The 14,229-nt window shown below is 41.5% G+C and overlaps 1 protein-coding gene across 1 annotated transcript; it reads right to left on the bottom strand.

Moving 5' to 3' along the window:
• Positions 1-633: 633 nt before the first annotated feature.
• Positions 634-13,587, bottom strand: LOC104081144 (pecanex-like protein 2; the record flags this gene model as incomplete). Its single annotated transcript, XM_009583767.1, has 5 exons — positions 13,469-13,587; positions 11,153-11,189; positions 8,984-10,267; positions 948-1,095; positions 634-779 (listed from the first exon to the last, which is right to left on the bottom strand). Coding segments are annotated over exons 3-5 (1,573 nt in total), but the record flags the coding sequence as incomplete, so codon positions are not given.
• Between the last annotated feature and the right edge of the window lie 642 nt (positions 13,588-14,229).

Genomic DNA, 14,229 nt, shown 5'->3' with positions numbered 1-14,229 from the left:
CCTGCCAGTGAGGAGGCTGGAGATGCACAAGAAGCTGGGAGGGGGCACAGCCAGAACAGCTGACCCAAACTGGCCAAAGGGATATTCTATACCATATGACATCATACTGAAAAAAAACTGGGGGAAGTTGGCCAGGGAGATGTGGCTGCTGCTCGGGAATTGGCTGGGCATCGGTCAGTAGGTGGCGAGCAATTGCATTGTGCATCACTTGGTTTGTATATTCTTTTATCATTATTATTTTCCCTTCCTTTTCTGTCCTATTAAATTGTCTTTATCTCAACCAATGAGTTTTACCTTTTTCCAATCCTCTCCCCTATCTCACTGAGGAGGAGTGAGCGAATGGCTGTGCAGTGTTTAGCTGCCTGCCAGGTTAAACCATGACACCAGCATTTTTTGAGGATGATGTTTGGAAGATACATGCACTGTGTAAGCCTCAGGTCTATGATGGTTGCTGGAGAATTTTGAAAACTCTAGTTATCACTGATCTGACTTCAGATTACTAAGCCCTTTTCTTTCATGCACACAGGAAAACATGCAATCGGTAACAGACAAGAGAAATATCCTCCCAGGGCATCTAAAGTTTCTTTAGAAATTTCTTCACACATTGTAATTATTCCAACTACAAAAACTCACCATTTTCATCTATGAACACATGCATTGCATCCACGGATAGCTCATCTTGCACAGACGCCTCAGGTCCACTTATTACTTGCAAGACAGAACTGTCTTGCTGAGAAGTTACCCGGTAGATTATCTGCCTTTGCCTGTTGCCCTGGTAACTTGACACAAAAATGTTTCAAAACTACTATGAGGAACTTTTTTCTTGTTCTCAATAAAACAAAAAGAAAGAGAGGTTAATTAAAAGTTTATGTCATTTCTACTCAGTGAAACAAAACAGCTTACATCATATCTTTGAAGTACAAAATTGTAAAGTAAACTGGCCTTACAGTGCTGCAAATTTGGCAGACTCTGGTAGCACCGGACTAGTACTAGCACGATCTTGGCTTTGTACATCTGATCTTTCCTGTTTAGGAAGTTGTTCACAGTGCTTTTCTGTTCCCACCACTTCTTCTTTTCTCTCCGTCATTTGGCTATCTGGAAAACAGGGCAGTGAAGTGGAGCCACTCTCTGCAGATGACTGTCAAGAGTTTCGTTCATTAACTACTGAACAACAGCATCTAAAAGAGAAAAGCTAAAACACTGCAGCAATTACTAGTTTTATGGAAAACATTAAAATTACTTAAAGCAATACAATCACAGAAATCTGGATGAGGAGGTACTCTGACTTGAGGAGGCTGCATGAATGGGTTGTTTCAAGAACAGGCTGCGTGAAGCAAAGGACAAATGAGAGAGAATTTCTGCTTTGCTTCTTCTGTTGTTTCAGAAGGAAGCAATCTGTCCCTAACCTAGAATGGTAAGATGCTACTTCCCTGGGGGCTGTAATTTGTTCCCAAGCTGTGTATACTGGCAGCAGAAAAGCAGAAACACTGACCCATTCCCCTTTTATCAGAGGGAAAGCAGCACCTTCAAAGGAAATAGAGCTCTTGGACAGGAAAGCAGGTAGCTCTTTCCCACTGGCCACATACCTGATGCAGGACAAAGGACAAACTGGCTAAACAATTTCATAGTAGATTTTCCTATGCTTGGAAAATACAGAACTATAATTTTAAAATACACATGATGGACTTGTCCGATTTCTACTACTTTGAATACCATTTTGAATACCAATTATATTTATATTACCTCTCTACAAATGTATGACATTTACTTATATATATGTGTACAACTTTCAAGGAATAGTCGATTTTAGTTACTCACATTCATGTTGAATAGTGAAACATTTTGCAACTGTGCTTTGACTGTAAACTAAAAAAAATTATCTGTTAGAATTTTAAAGTGCAACTAAGACAGAGATTTCATCACCACCATGTGTAGTTGCACAATTAAATGCTTTAAATGACAAAAAAAAAAAGGGGTTTTGTGGTGCTTGTTGGAGATGCTTCAGTGAGTTCCATAGCTTCTTGCACTAAGCAAGGTGTATTGAAACATACTTACCCAGACTTCTTGCAATACCTGCTGTTTAAACGCCTTAGAAATTTAATCAAGAAAAAAACACAGAAATTTCCCCCACAAAAAATTCCATTTGTTAAACCATATTTCCTACCAATATAATTACCATCGTAATCTGCAAGAGTCACCAGTCAAGAAATAGTGGTGTCATAGCTAAGATGGTCTAAGGATAAAGCAGATTCAAGGCTCGTAGAGAGACATACCATCTTTTATTAGGGCAACTGATACAATTGAAAAAAGGAAACAAGCTTTTGGATATGCAGATGTTTCAGATCATGTGTCTTGTTTTCCTCCAACCATATCAGCTGATCTAATAAGACATTACTTCCACAAACAAACCTACCTTCAGAAGTTAAGACATCTCTACACCAGTTTCCATTCACAGGTCACACCCCTCTAATACCCTAAAGCCTCAGACACTTGCACATAACCACTTTTCACTGCAGACACTTCACACTTTTTGCGGGGGGGAGCAGGGGGTATCCAGAAGCGTAAGAACAACTTTAATTGTACCACCAGATCTTGTCCTAGCAGGTCTCAGCCCTTAATATGAAGCACAACCACCACCACCAAGCCTGAAGAGCCTCACTGAGGCCCCAGACACTCACCAGCCAGGGTACCAGAAGCAAGAGGGAATGGGCAGTAGAGATAAAGACACCACGTAACCCTTGCTTGGAACAGCAGCGTTCCTTCAGCTTCCACAAGGAGGAAAAAAAAGAATCTCACTACAACACTGCCAATGTTCTGAGTCTCCTGCTCTCTTTCTGTAGCACACGACGACCAAGGATCCCAACTTCTTGTGCAATAAATACAATAAGCGTAAGTTTGGCTTAGGGAAATCTTTTGTATCTGTTGTGCATGGAAACAAAATTCAATAGATCTTCCAGACCTACTTTCTTCTATTTAGGAAAAAAAAAGCAGGGAGGGGAGTGGACAACACTTTTTTCCTTTCCTAATTAAAGATTTAAACTCCATTTTAAGCAGAAACTGTGCCTTATTTAACTGTGGCATTACTGAGGCATCCCCTTCATGATGTAACTGTACCTGAGGGAGATGACGGAGCCACAGACACCTAATCGAAATCACCTTCCTAAAGGCTTGGGCTGTTCAAGCTGTAAGAATAATTGATAGAGATCAGAAACTGTGGTTTGAATAATCTAATTGGTCCCATATTGCCCAAAACTAGCTCTAGGGTTGGAACAATTAAAAAGATTTTTTAATTTGATTATCTGGTGGTTTTAGAAAATGCCTCTCTCTTTTCCATTCCAAACCACAAGCCTTGCAGACTTCTCTTCCCTGCAGTGGTAAAGAGTCATAATAATAAAAACATAAACGTACTGCTTCTTACAGGCTTTATATGCCAATTAGACAACACCATGGTGATGAGTACTTCCAGTGCTGAAAAGGTGGGCCATGATGGGTTTGTGACTGGTTTTCATGATTATTACTCATTTTCTTCTAAGTGACTTACACCTTCGGTATTTAAATGGAGATAGAGGTGTCTAGACTAGGAGTGTTCTGCCAGTGTACATAATCGGCTCTACGTCACCAAACGCTCCTTGCATGGAAACTGTGCTGGCAAAGCTCAAGTTACCAGGAAAAACCCTCTCCAAGAGCAAGAGAAGAGTAAAAAGCACAACATGGCAGTGTACATGCACCTTCCCTTGGCCTCCTACAAGAGCCATTTACCTCAAGCCACCATTCCACATGTCTCTGGCGTACACACAGCTGGGCTTGCAGAAGCCCCAAGGTCAGACCCAGGCTCTGCAAGTAACTTCATAATTTATCTGGAAATTATATGCCACATGACTCAGATATGTGAGGCATAACTATCAGGATTCATGGCTAAGTCAGGCTTGGGGAAGGGTGATTCAGAAACTGCACAAACAAAGTTTTGGCCCATACACCATTTTCGTATTTTGGTTGAGCACAAGATACATCCTTTAGTTATCCTGGTAAAATCCTTACCAGGATAAACATTTCTTATATGTCCCATATGGGTATATGTAAACATTTTTATCTGCACTGAAGAGTCATAACAGCATAGGGACATTACTTAAAAATACAACATCCCAATGCTGACAAATGAGCTCCTAATTTAAATGCAGTTACATTACCAAAATTTCCTTTGCCATGTAACTTTTTCATTTGTAGAACAGATTTTAGGTATCCCAAATCATCTTTGTAGACAACCCTTTGGTCCACACTGGGAGGAGGCTGAAAACAGTTTTACAGTTGAAACGGAGCAGCCTTTGCACATATAGTAATCGTGATAACCAACTGTCAGTGTATCTCAACCTTAAAGTTGCCTTGTTATAACGTAATTAGAATGAAATTTTATTGCTCTGTAAATTTTCTCCAAAATATTTTTACTATTTTGTGCCCTCTCTCCAGAGTCTCCCAGATGTTTTTTCCCTGTCTTTTACTTGTATATCCTTATCCCAATCTCCACAACTCATTCCTGTAAATTAAAATGCCACTGTTGTCATAATTTTAAATGCCATCTGGTTTGAAATCTGGTCAAGCAGAATTAAGCTAATTAAGCCTGAGTCTCTTCTGTTCATTAATTGCTCTGCTACAGAATCTACTTCCTTCCACAACACTACGTTCCAAAATAGAAAGTTTCACTTTAAAATATATTTGTTGCCTGTTCGGCTGCAGAGATAATTAATTTCAAATTGCTCTATGCTCTTGTTAGTACCAGCACGAAACAAAAGCTCTACGAGTTGTGAACTGTCCCATTCATATCTCTGGAGAATATATCCTAAGGACATTCCCAACCCTTTCTTCACTGACTGCTTTAGCAGAAACATCTAGTTTATGTACTTTATTCTCAAATCAAATTTGCCTATTATGCCACAAATACATTAAAAGAAAAATCTGACATTAAATCTGGTCACCCACCAAACAATGGGAGTGCCCAGGGAACCTGACACCGTCCAAGAATTGCTATAAAAGTTCAACATGGGCACTGAAGAAACACATGGGATTATCCATTAATCAAGATTACCACATTAATCCTGAAGGGATAGGAAAAACTAGCAATACTCACTGTACCTGTTACAGGACAGGGAGACTTAAGCACAGAAGTGACTTGCTTGAAACAATCTCCTAGGCCAGCAGCAGAGCTGGTAATAAAATCACAGTTTTTGAGGTCTCGGGTAAGAAATCTCATCATTTTACCTAACAATTATGTCAGAATACAGACCCCTGAAATAACCTCATAGTTTCTTTACAGGCATCAGCCTTGCCATCAAACATACTATTACCTCTTTGATTTTAAGACTGAAATTTTGAAATCTCAACCCATCAAGCCTTATACATCGAGTATCAGATTTAGAGAACTGAGTTCTGGACCACATTTCCTCCCCATCCAAAGAGGGGCATCAAATGCCACATGGTCCCTCTCTGGCATGAGAGTCAGGGATGGCACACAGCTGCTCCGAGAAGAGCTAGTACCTGGCAGGGCTTTGTGTCCTAGGTGCTGCCTGCCTGCCAGCACACTCCCCTGCTGTCACCTCCCACCACGGCTGTCATTTGGGGTGGTGACTCAATGCACAAGATCCCTCTTCCCCATGATTATATGGCAGGCGATAGCCCTCTTTCTCACATGCAGGGGAAAAAACTGAGTCATCTAAAAATACCCACAGGAGTATGTTTATGTTTTTTATAGGAGAAGGGCAATTGCTTGGGATCCAGAAGAACTCACTCAATGTTGTGGTTTGTGCACTGCCCAGAATTATGAGTACCTTTTCTAAAAAGAGCCTGCAAAACAACTAAATTCAGGCCACACAGTCCTGATTTAGGTTCTCCCGCGCCGGTCCCCACCACTCCCATGGCAGGCTTTGCTCCCTGGGTGATAACATCGCCTGTCCTAGATTACAAACCAGCTGTGCCAGAAGGGACATACACAAGTTTTTACCCTGCATAAGTCTGATGCACAGCTGCTCTTACTCAGCTGCAGACATGTCAGAGAGACCCAAAGCAGCCAATAAACCTGGCTTTCCTTATGCTTCTCAAAGACTGAAGAAAATTTGCAGTTGCCCTTCAACAGGCTTTCATTACGTGGGCGGTGCAAGTTTGATTCAAAACTGAAAGGACACTGGCCTGAAAATCATTTTTAGTAACAGTGTCAGTGGCACTTTCTCACGATCTAGAAGAGGTGGGGTGGCAACAAACCAGCTCTTAGATGGCTTTTTTATGTCCTGTATTTTAACACATTAAATCTGGCATCCTTGGCAGCATAAAGCAAGGCTTTAATTTTCTTGTACTGCATTTTACTGAGCTGTCTGCTGGCGAAGGCTTACATGGTCAGGACGATATCTCTTCTGTTTCCACAGAACTCACAAGTTCTGTGAGGGAGCACCTGAAACAAAGATCCATCCATGCCATTCACTCACTTGGAAGACTGTTCCAATGAGCACATTTCCCTGCCTTCTCCAAATTATGCAAAATGTCAGCTTTCTTACGCACAGCTCTGAATATCCAGCTTTCCAGGAATTTGCCAAGTTTCTCACATTGCCTAATAAACACCTTTGTGGGGTGCATTTCATGCTCATTTGGACCAGGCATCTATTATTAGCTTTTGCCAATTAGGCGGTTTGCAAGGTTAGAAGAACAAAAAACAAACACAGCCAACCTCCTCCTTCAAAACAACGGGTGCATAGCTTGACTTGCTCTGTATTCTCCCCCCCCATTTTTTTTTTTTTTTAACAACCACTTTAATGTGGGAATAATGTTTATTTAGATCTGTTCTAAGATGCTATTTTGTTAGAGCATATTTGTAATTGCAAGGCATAAAAAAATTAGAGGCTTTCTCATTCCTAAAACCTAGTCTTACTGTGGAGGAGCTGCCAGTAATGACAGTAATTTATTTTAGCAAACAGCACGTTCTGACTAGGCTAGAAAACAAAGCCTACTTGCTCTTAAAAATAACTGCCTTTGAACTACCTCTCCCTAGCTTAAAGAGTTCAGATTGAATCTCCTTTTTCCCACAGCACCGGGCCGAGGTGCAGGAGACACCTCACAGCGACAGGAGCCGTGGCCGCCATCCCCGCTCCTGCAGGGCAGCCCTCTTCCTGGCCCCGCTCCTTTCCCAGGGTGACACTTGCTGGGCCCACGCTGGAAACGAGCAGGGCCACTTAATTATACACGTATACAGCTCAACTTCACCGACTGACAAACATAAGGACTTAAGAAAATAGGAAAGTAGGAAATTCAGTTCAGGTCGCTTTAAGTAACAGCTTGGTTTGAGGGAAGAGCAGAATCCTCCTGCTTCCTCAGGATCCTGGATTCCAGTAAGAATCTCGTTTGCCAGATCTAAAGCACAATAACTACACACCCTATTAATAAAGTTTTGGTTTGTTGGGTATTTTTGTCACTGTGGTATCTATGAGACTGATTTGTACTGATCACCCACTGCTTTCTTTTATGCAGCCATCTTCCCCATTCATACTATCTGAGGGTCTGAAAGCCCTTTGCAGATTAGCTGCACTTCTTTTTTTTAAAACTTACCTCTGAAATGTTTATCTTTTCTCTTTTCCAGCTAAGTCACATCACACAGAAGTCAAGTTCTTGTGTAAATACTCCTTTTTATGGTTGAGGAGTAGCAAAGATCGCAATCCGCTTGCCGCGACCGTTGTTTCGTTGCGTGCTGCTGCACAGGGACCCCGACCCCCCACGCCCCGGGGGGCTCTCTGGGCTCCGAGGGGATCAGCTCAGCAGGCTCTGGTGAAAAGCAGGGCTTGCTCAGCACGTGTCTTAGGAAACCAGGGAGCATGGGCTGGAGCCAGCCGGGCAGGCTGATAAACTCGATAGAGCAGGACAGAAACTGTTCTGCAGAACAAAGAGTCTGAGAAGGCGGGAGAGACGGGTAAGATGCAGCAGAAGGCCTAAGCACCAGACAGAGGCACCAGGCCTAAGGAGGAGCAAAATTTGACTAGGGAATGGAGAGGAGGGCAAGTACAGGAGAAGTGAATGCAGGCTGTGGGGAGGCAACAGCTTTAGGCGAGCTCAAGAGAGTGGAAAAGGCTAGAAAAGCAAGTGTGGATTGCCAGGAAGAAGAGAGGGAAAGACGAGAGAGAAGCAGTACGAAGAGGAAGGCAAATAAGGAGGTTGCACAGGAGGGACGTGGAGTGGCTAAACTGAGAAGGGACGAACAGGGGAAGAGAAGGCACAGGATTAGAAATGTGAAGTGGAAGGAAAAAAGGACACAAGTGAAAGATGGAATGAGATATGGGTCTAATGTAATTGATAGGACAGATAAGAGGAAAGAGAGGAAAGGCAGGTAAACAGATTCTATGGGGTAGATGACACATCAAGAAAATAAAACTATCTACTTAGGTTTTTTTAAACAAAATAAAAATATGAATTTCACATTTGTTTTTAAAAAAGCTGCCAAACTCTGAAATCAGCTGTGCATTTTTCACATATTGGAAGGTTCTTGCGGGAACAAGCCGAGGGAGCAGTGACAATTCCAGCTTTCTACATACTTACAGGCACACACAGACAACTCTTCAACATGCACCTGGTAAGATGGGCAAGGGCAGGTGTAATGCTATAGCTATACACATTTTTGTAAGATATTTTTGGTATTCCAACAATCCAAGCCTGCCACACGCATGCTATTCTAGTACAGAATACTACATACATATCAGACACCTACTGAGGTTAGCATTAGGTTTTCCAAAGGAAAATCTTTAAGAAAATAAGAATATGCAAAGAACTGCAGCTGACACTACCACACTTTCACTAAATCTTGTCCTACCAAGCCCAGCCCTTCCCTGGCCCTATTAGCAAAACCAGTTCTCCTCTGGGAATTTGCCCTACTGCAGATGTCAGGCTAAGCTGCTATAAATAATGTAACTAGTCACAACTTCTTTATTCAAAAGAAGTTGTAAACCATGCATCATACCTCCAACAAGCCCATTTTCCTTTGTCGTCTCCATTTTGACAGTAGATTGATTAGATGCCTTCATCTTTGAGGTATTAATGGATTCCAGGAGGGAGACAAACTCTAGAAAGTTAGATTCATTGGGCACTTGTCCTTCTTTAGCTTCTAGATCTGATTTAGAAGTTGGTAAGGTCTTTTCTTTGTCAGATACCTCCATGAAATTCTTACTTAAAAGCACATCTGTCCCGCTGTCTACACTCAGCACCCGCATGTGCCTCTTTTCATGAGCAGTTCTACAGGACTGCGGGTCTAGGTTCTGCAGGTCTTCCTTAGAAGTTAAATCCATGGTCTGCACATTTTCAGAAGCGTTCTCCCGATTCGGATCTGAACAAGTGTTAGTTTCTAAAGGAGTATTTGCTGGGTCGCTGTGTTCCTTCACTGCATCACCCGATTCATAGCCAGAGCACCGGTTGGACGACAGCTCTGCCTTTAAAATTTCTGGAGTTCTTTCACTTTCACTAACTTCTGCACAAGCCCTACTGTCATCAGACAAGTCAAAAGTGATAATGGGGATTCTGAGCTGTTCATTAGTTTGCTGACTTGGCCAACCTGCTGTAACTATACCAGACTCGAGGGCTGAGCTCGTTCTCTCAGTTCCCAGAGCCTTTAGGTGGACAGAACCCGCTAGATCACTGAGGGTGGTGTTTGGTGTAGTACTCATCGTGATGACAATTTTAATGGGCTCACATAGCTGGTCTCCAGGAAGAGAGTTGTCCACAACTGCAACAGCAGTCTCACTGTCCGAGCAATCAAGGTCCTCATGGGTATCACCAGCATTGCAAGAACTTTCCACGTGCTCGGGATCTTTGGTTGCAATGGCATTGCACTGCGGGCAATTACTGGTAAAGCCCGTCTGTTGTGATCCATCCGGCAATTTCTCTCTTTTGTAGCTTTTAGGATTGCTCAAATGGTCTGAAATAACTGAATTTTCACTGTCCCATGGCTCTGAAGAAACTCCAGTCCTTAAAATATCACCTTGTGATGAAGAAATATTGGAGAAGTTTTTAGCTACGTCTCTGTCCACAAGAATGTCTTGGGATCCATGGTGTCCATATGGCTGTCCGTTCCCTCCTTTTTCATTTATTCCATTACCAGAAAGCATTTCCATAGCAGCTGGTTTTGTCACTATTGCTGATGTGGTGGCATCTGAAGTGGAGGCTGTAGAAACAGGTAATACATCTGCTTTGATACAGGGTGAGGTAGATGAAACTGGTGGTGCAGCTTGGTCTTCTAATACCATAATACCTAATAAAAAAAAAAAAATCACATGGGAGTTAGGTCTCACAAATATGAACATTGTGCATTATTGTTAGCTAGCAAAATCTGATCCAGAGCAGAGCAAAGGAAGCACAGATGATGTAGCTGATTAAAACAGTTCCTAAGCAAGGATCTTTTTTGTTAGCTACATGTGAAATACTATAAAAGCAAGCTGGAATCCTTCCAGGACAAGAGAGGTTTAGCAGCATGTCTATTTAATTTAAATAGTCAAAATAGCTCAAGAAACAGCTAATATCAAAACCAGAATGTTTTACAGAATTATCCCCACTTAGGGAGAGATGAAAGAAAGAATAAGCCAGCACAGCAGAAGTTTGTTACATCACTCTGTGCAATTCCTAAATGGTCCCATAGGATATGGCAATCAACGTTAACAAAAAAGAGATAAACTGAAATATATTGAGACATCTCAAGCACTGGAACTGTAGGCAAAGCAAGGTGTGCTGGAGTATACACTACTGAGCTAAAGGTCAACAATCGCAGGAGTCTACAGTTAGAAGATATTTAAGGGCTTCAAGATGCAATCTGAGCATTGGCTTCCTGGTTTAATGCTTTCCAGAGGCACACAGCTTCCCAAGAATGTGGGGGGGGAAGGCTCTTTCATCTCCCCATGTCAAAATGGGGAGAGCTACTTGTATTCTCACCAAAAGGCTGCATCCTAAACAGCTTGGCTGACAGCTGAGAAAACTTAGTCTGTTAGAATTCCCTTGAGATTTTGTTCTCTCGAGCTTTTCCATTCAGCTCCTAACATGAGGCACAACAGAACCTGCCATGGGGTCCTCTGTGCCATTTTTTTTTTGTGGCAAGCAATGATTAAACAAAGGTTTAAAGGGATTTACAAAGCCTTTAAGATACCTCTGAGATCTTCAATAGTTTCCCGTGTTGGCAGCTTCTAAAAATAAAAAGAAACACACACAATTAGCATGGGCATTTATTAAATTCTGTTGGAAAAAACATCAATCAATGCAATAGCTATCTAATCAAAGGTTAATTACAGCATTGGTAAGTTGCTTAACATCACTGAAATTTGGACATGTACCTTGCACAAAATGCAAGGGGTGGGTGAGGGAGATGGTTATAGAGCAGTCATGCTCCAAATTGCATCACTGCAATTGTGTGTGATATTTGAGGAGGGGGGAAAAAAAAAATCTAAGATTTTTTTAAAAAACATTTTGCAGTGCCTAATCCAAATTTTTTTTAAATCATTAAGGAATAGAACGTGTTCATCTGTTCCACTTTTCCAGCTATGTGTTTCCTAAGTACTAAAATGAAAAGTTTGGTCTCCAGTCCTTGGTAACAATTTCTCAATGGAAAACTAGAGGACAGAGCCATTAAATTATCATAGAATCATTTAGATTGCAAGGAAGCTTTGGAGGTCATTTAGTCCAAATCCCCTCAACCGTACACACATACTCAAAGCAGATACAGTTAGAGCAGGTTGCTCAGGGCCATCTCCCGCAGAGCTTTGAATATCTCCAAAGAAGGAGATTTCATAACCTCTCTGGACAGCCTCTTCCAGTATTTGACCACCCTCTTGGTAAGGGGGGGAGAAGGGGGAATCAAACCAAATCCCCCCCCGCCCCCAAAAAACCACACAAAAAAACTTTAAGTCCAATTGATCTAATTGTAGTTTTCCATGGCTGCAAGTTGCAGCCACTGTCTCTTATACTGTCACTGGGCACTCTGTATCTTTCCATAGGAAGCTGAAGACAGCAGTAAGCTCTTCTTTTAGTCTTACAAAAGATTTTAGCCTTACAAAGGCTAACATATCCCATCTGCCTGTCCTCATACATCATGTACCTCATTCCTCAATCCCCTTAGTGGCCTCTGCTGGATTCTCATCAGCCAGTCACTGTCTGTGGGAACTCACTGGGGAACTCAAAACTAAACACAATAGTCCAGAGGAATACTTCAGGAGTCTAAATTCAACAGCCTAAGTGCACAATTAGAAAAAAGCTATTGGGAAAAATTAATGTGGCTCTCTTCTGGCTGACAGGCACCAAAACCAACAGGAAATAATTATTATCACCCAAAATTTCGTGGTGGTATCCTGGCAGCAAGAACAGGAGACCAGGTTTGACCAGACCCAATCTACATGTTTGGTAGTGGGAGACTTGGACAAGATCCCAAGAAGAAATGGGTTTGCAGAATGGACAAATACCAGAATACTGGGGACTAGGACAGAAACAAGATGAAAAATATTTTACCTCATAAAAGAAAACTATTAATGTCTGTGAATCATAAGGATGCTACAAAAAGGTAAAAACACTCCAGGAAATGAGGAAATAGTTCTGATTCACACCAGGATTTGAAGAGTTTGCAGTAAATAGGGACACAGGGTGGGGGTGGAGGGATATGAAGACAGAATGAAGTATCAAATAGCTACTTATTCAGAGATCACTAACCATCCTCTGCACTGACTGAGGCAGGCGTCCTGTAGAAAAAATAGCATGGGATTACATAATTAAAGATTTTATCACAGTATACATGGGGAGTAGCTTAAGATTACACAGATAGTGTTTCTTAATTTTTGGATACTTAACTCTTCAACCTTCTCATGGGTGTTTCCTATTTTTTCTTTAATAATAACATCTACATAAATCCCCGTCATCATTTCATACACTGTTGATTTAGAAAGCATGGGCAATGGCATGGAATGCACATACACGTATTTTTAACCTCATGTAGACATCTCCTAGATTTAAATAATGTTTTTTATGCTTTGTTTAAATACTCAAGAGATGTGTTGGGTTCATTTTATAAGCATAAGTCTAGTTACACAAAACTAAATTATTAATGCTCCAGGAGCAGATCCCTTCAGAGGCAATGAGAGGCAGCTCTAACTGCATTACCCTCTCCCTTCTCTCAAAGCAGCCACGAAAAGTAGTTGCTCTTGGCAAGATTTACAAAGGCCATTTGATATCTATAGAGCAGACAGACCCCTCCTAAGTAGTGCAGAATTATGTATACCAGCTTCTGCTTTGCAAACCCAAACCTTTAGGACAAGGCTGGCCAACAGCCGTGGTACACCTAGTAGACCCACAGAACGAACCTTCCTCCTCAGGGCAGACCTACATTTCAAGTGATCAGCACCTAGCAATGCAAAACTCTGTGTGGTAAGCTGTGGACTGCACGAAGCAAAGACACTATTACAGAAAACCGCATACTAACCCTTACTCCAGGTGAGGTCTGCGAGTGCAGAACCTGTACCCTTGAACTGTCGTGAATTGTTTGGGTAGAGTCATTTTGGTTGGTCTCACCGATGATACCATTATCCCCGGTGTTATTGCTGAAAAGGAAGCAAACGAAAAATAAAGCAATGCTTCTTACCACAGAGGATCACAGTGAGTTTTGGGAAGAAGCTGAGGAATAATAACAGAATAGGAAGAAGTAGCACAGCACAATGAAGTGACAGCACATTTTTCCCCTCCAATGCTAAAAGCACAGGGCTGAAAAATACTGTAACCCCTTTTTGCACCTGCTTCCTCTCCAAGACAACTTGCTAAAAATAAATAAATAAAAATCCCTCAATATAAAATGATTCTGGTGTCTTAGGAAGTAGAGCATTGCTATGAAAATTACAATGACATCTCTTCAAACTCCCTATGTGTATAAAATGTCATTTAGCCTGCCTTACATGCACACGGATTTATTGGCACAAAAGGCAGTTTGGGGCTTCTCATTAGACATATAACAGTCAAACGCTACTCCTTTCACAATTTTTGCTTTTTATGTCCTTTGACTGTACCCTTGGGTACATATTGCTTATCTAACTGCCTGTTTATTTACAAACCTCCCATCAAACAACTACTTGAAATGCAATACATAATGTGTATTAATATCATCATCAGACCACAAAATAAAGTTGTTCCTCTGATTTTAGCCAAGGCAAACATATATCCATTACTAATTTCATATGTTTTAGGCAACTT

This window comes from Fulmarus glacialis, unplaced genomic scaffold (genome assembly GCF_000690835.1).
Source record: "Fulmarus glacialis isolate BGI_N327 unplaced genomic scaffold, ASM69083v1 scaffold20078, whole genome shotgun sequence".
NCBI lineage: Eukaryota > Metazoa > Chordata > Aves > Procellariiformes > Procellariidae > Fulmarus > Fulmarus glacialis.
This window is presented reverse-complemented; position numbering and strand designations above follow the sequence as displayed.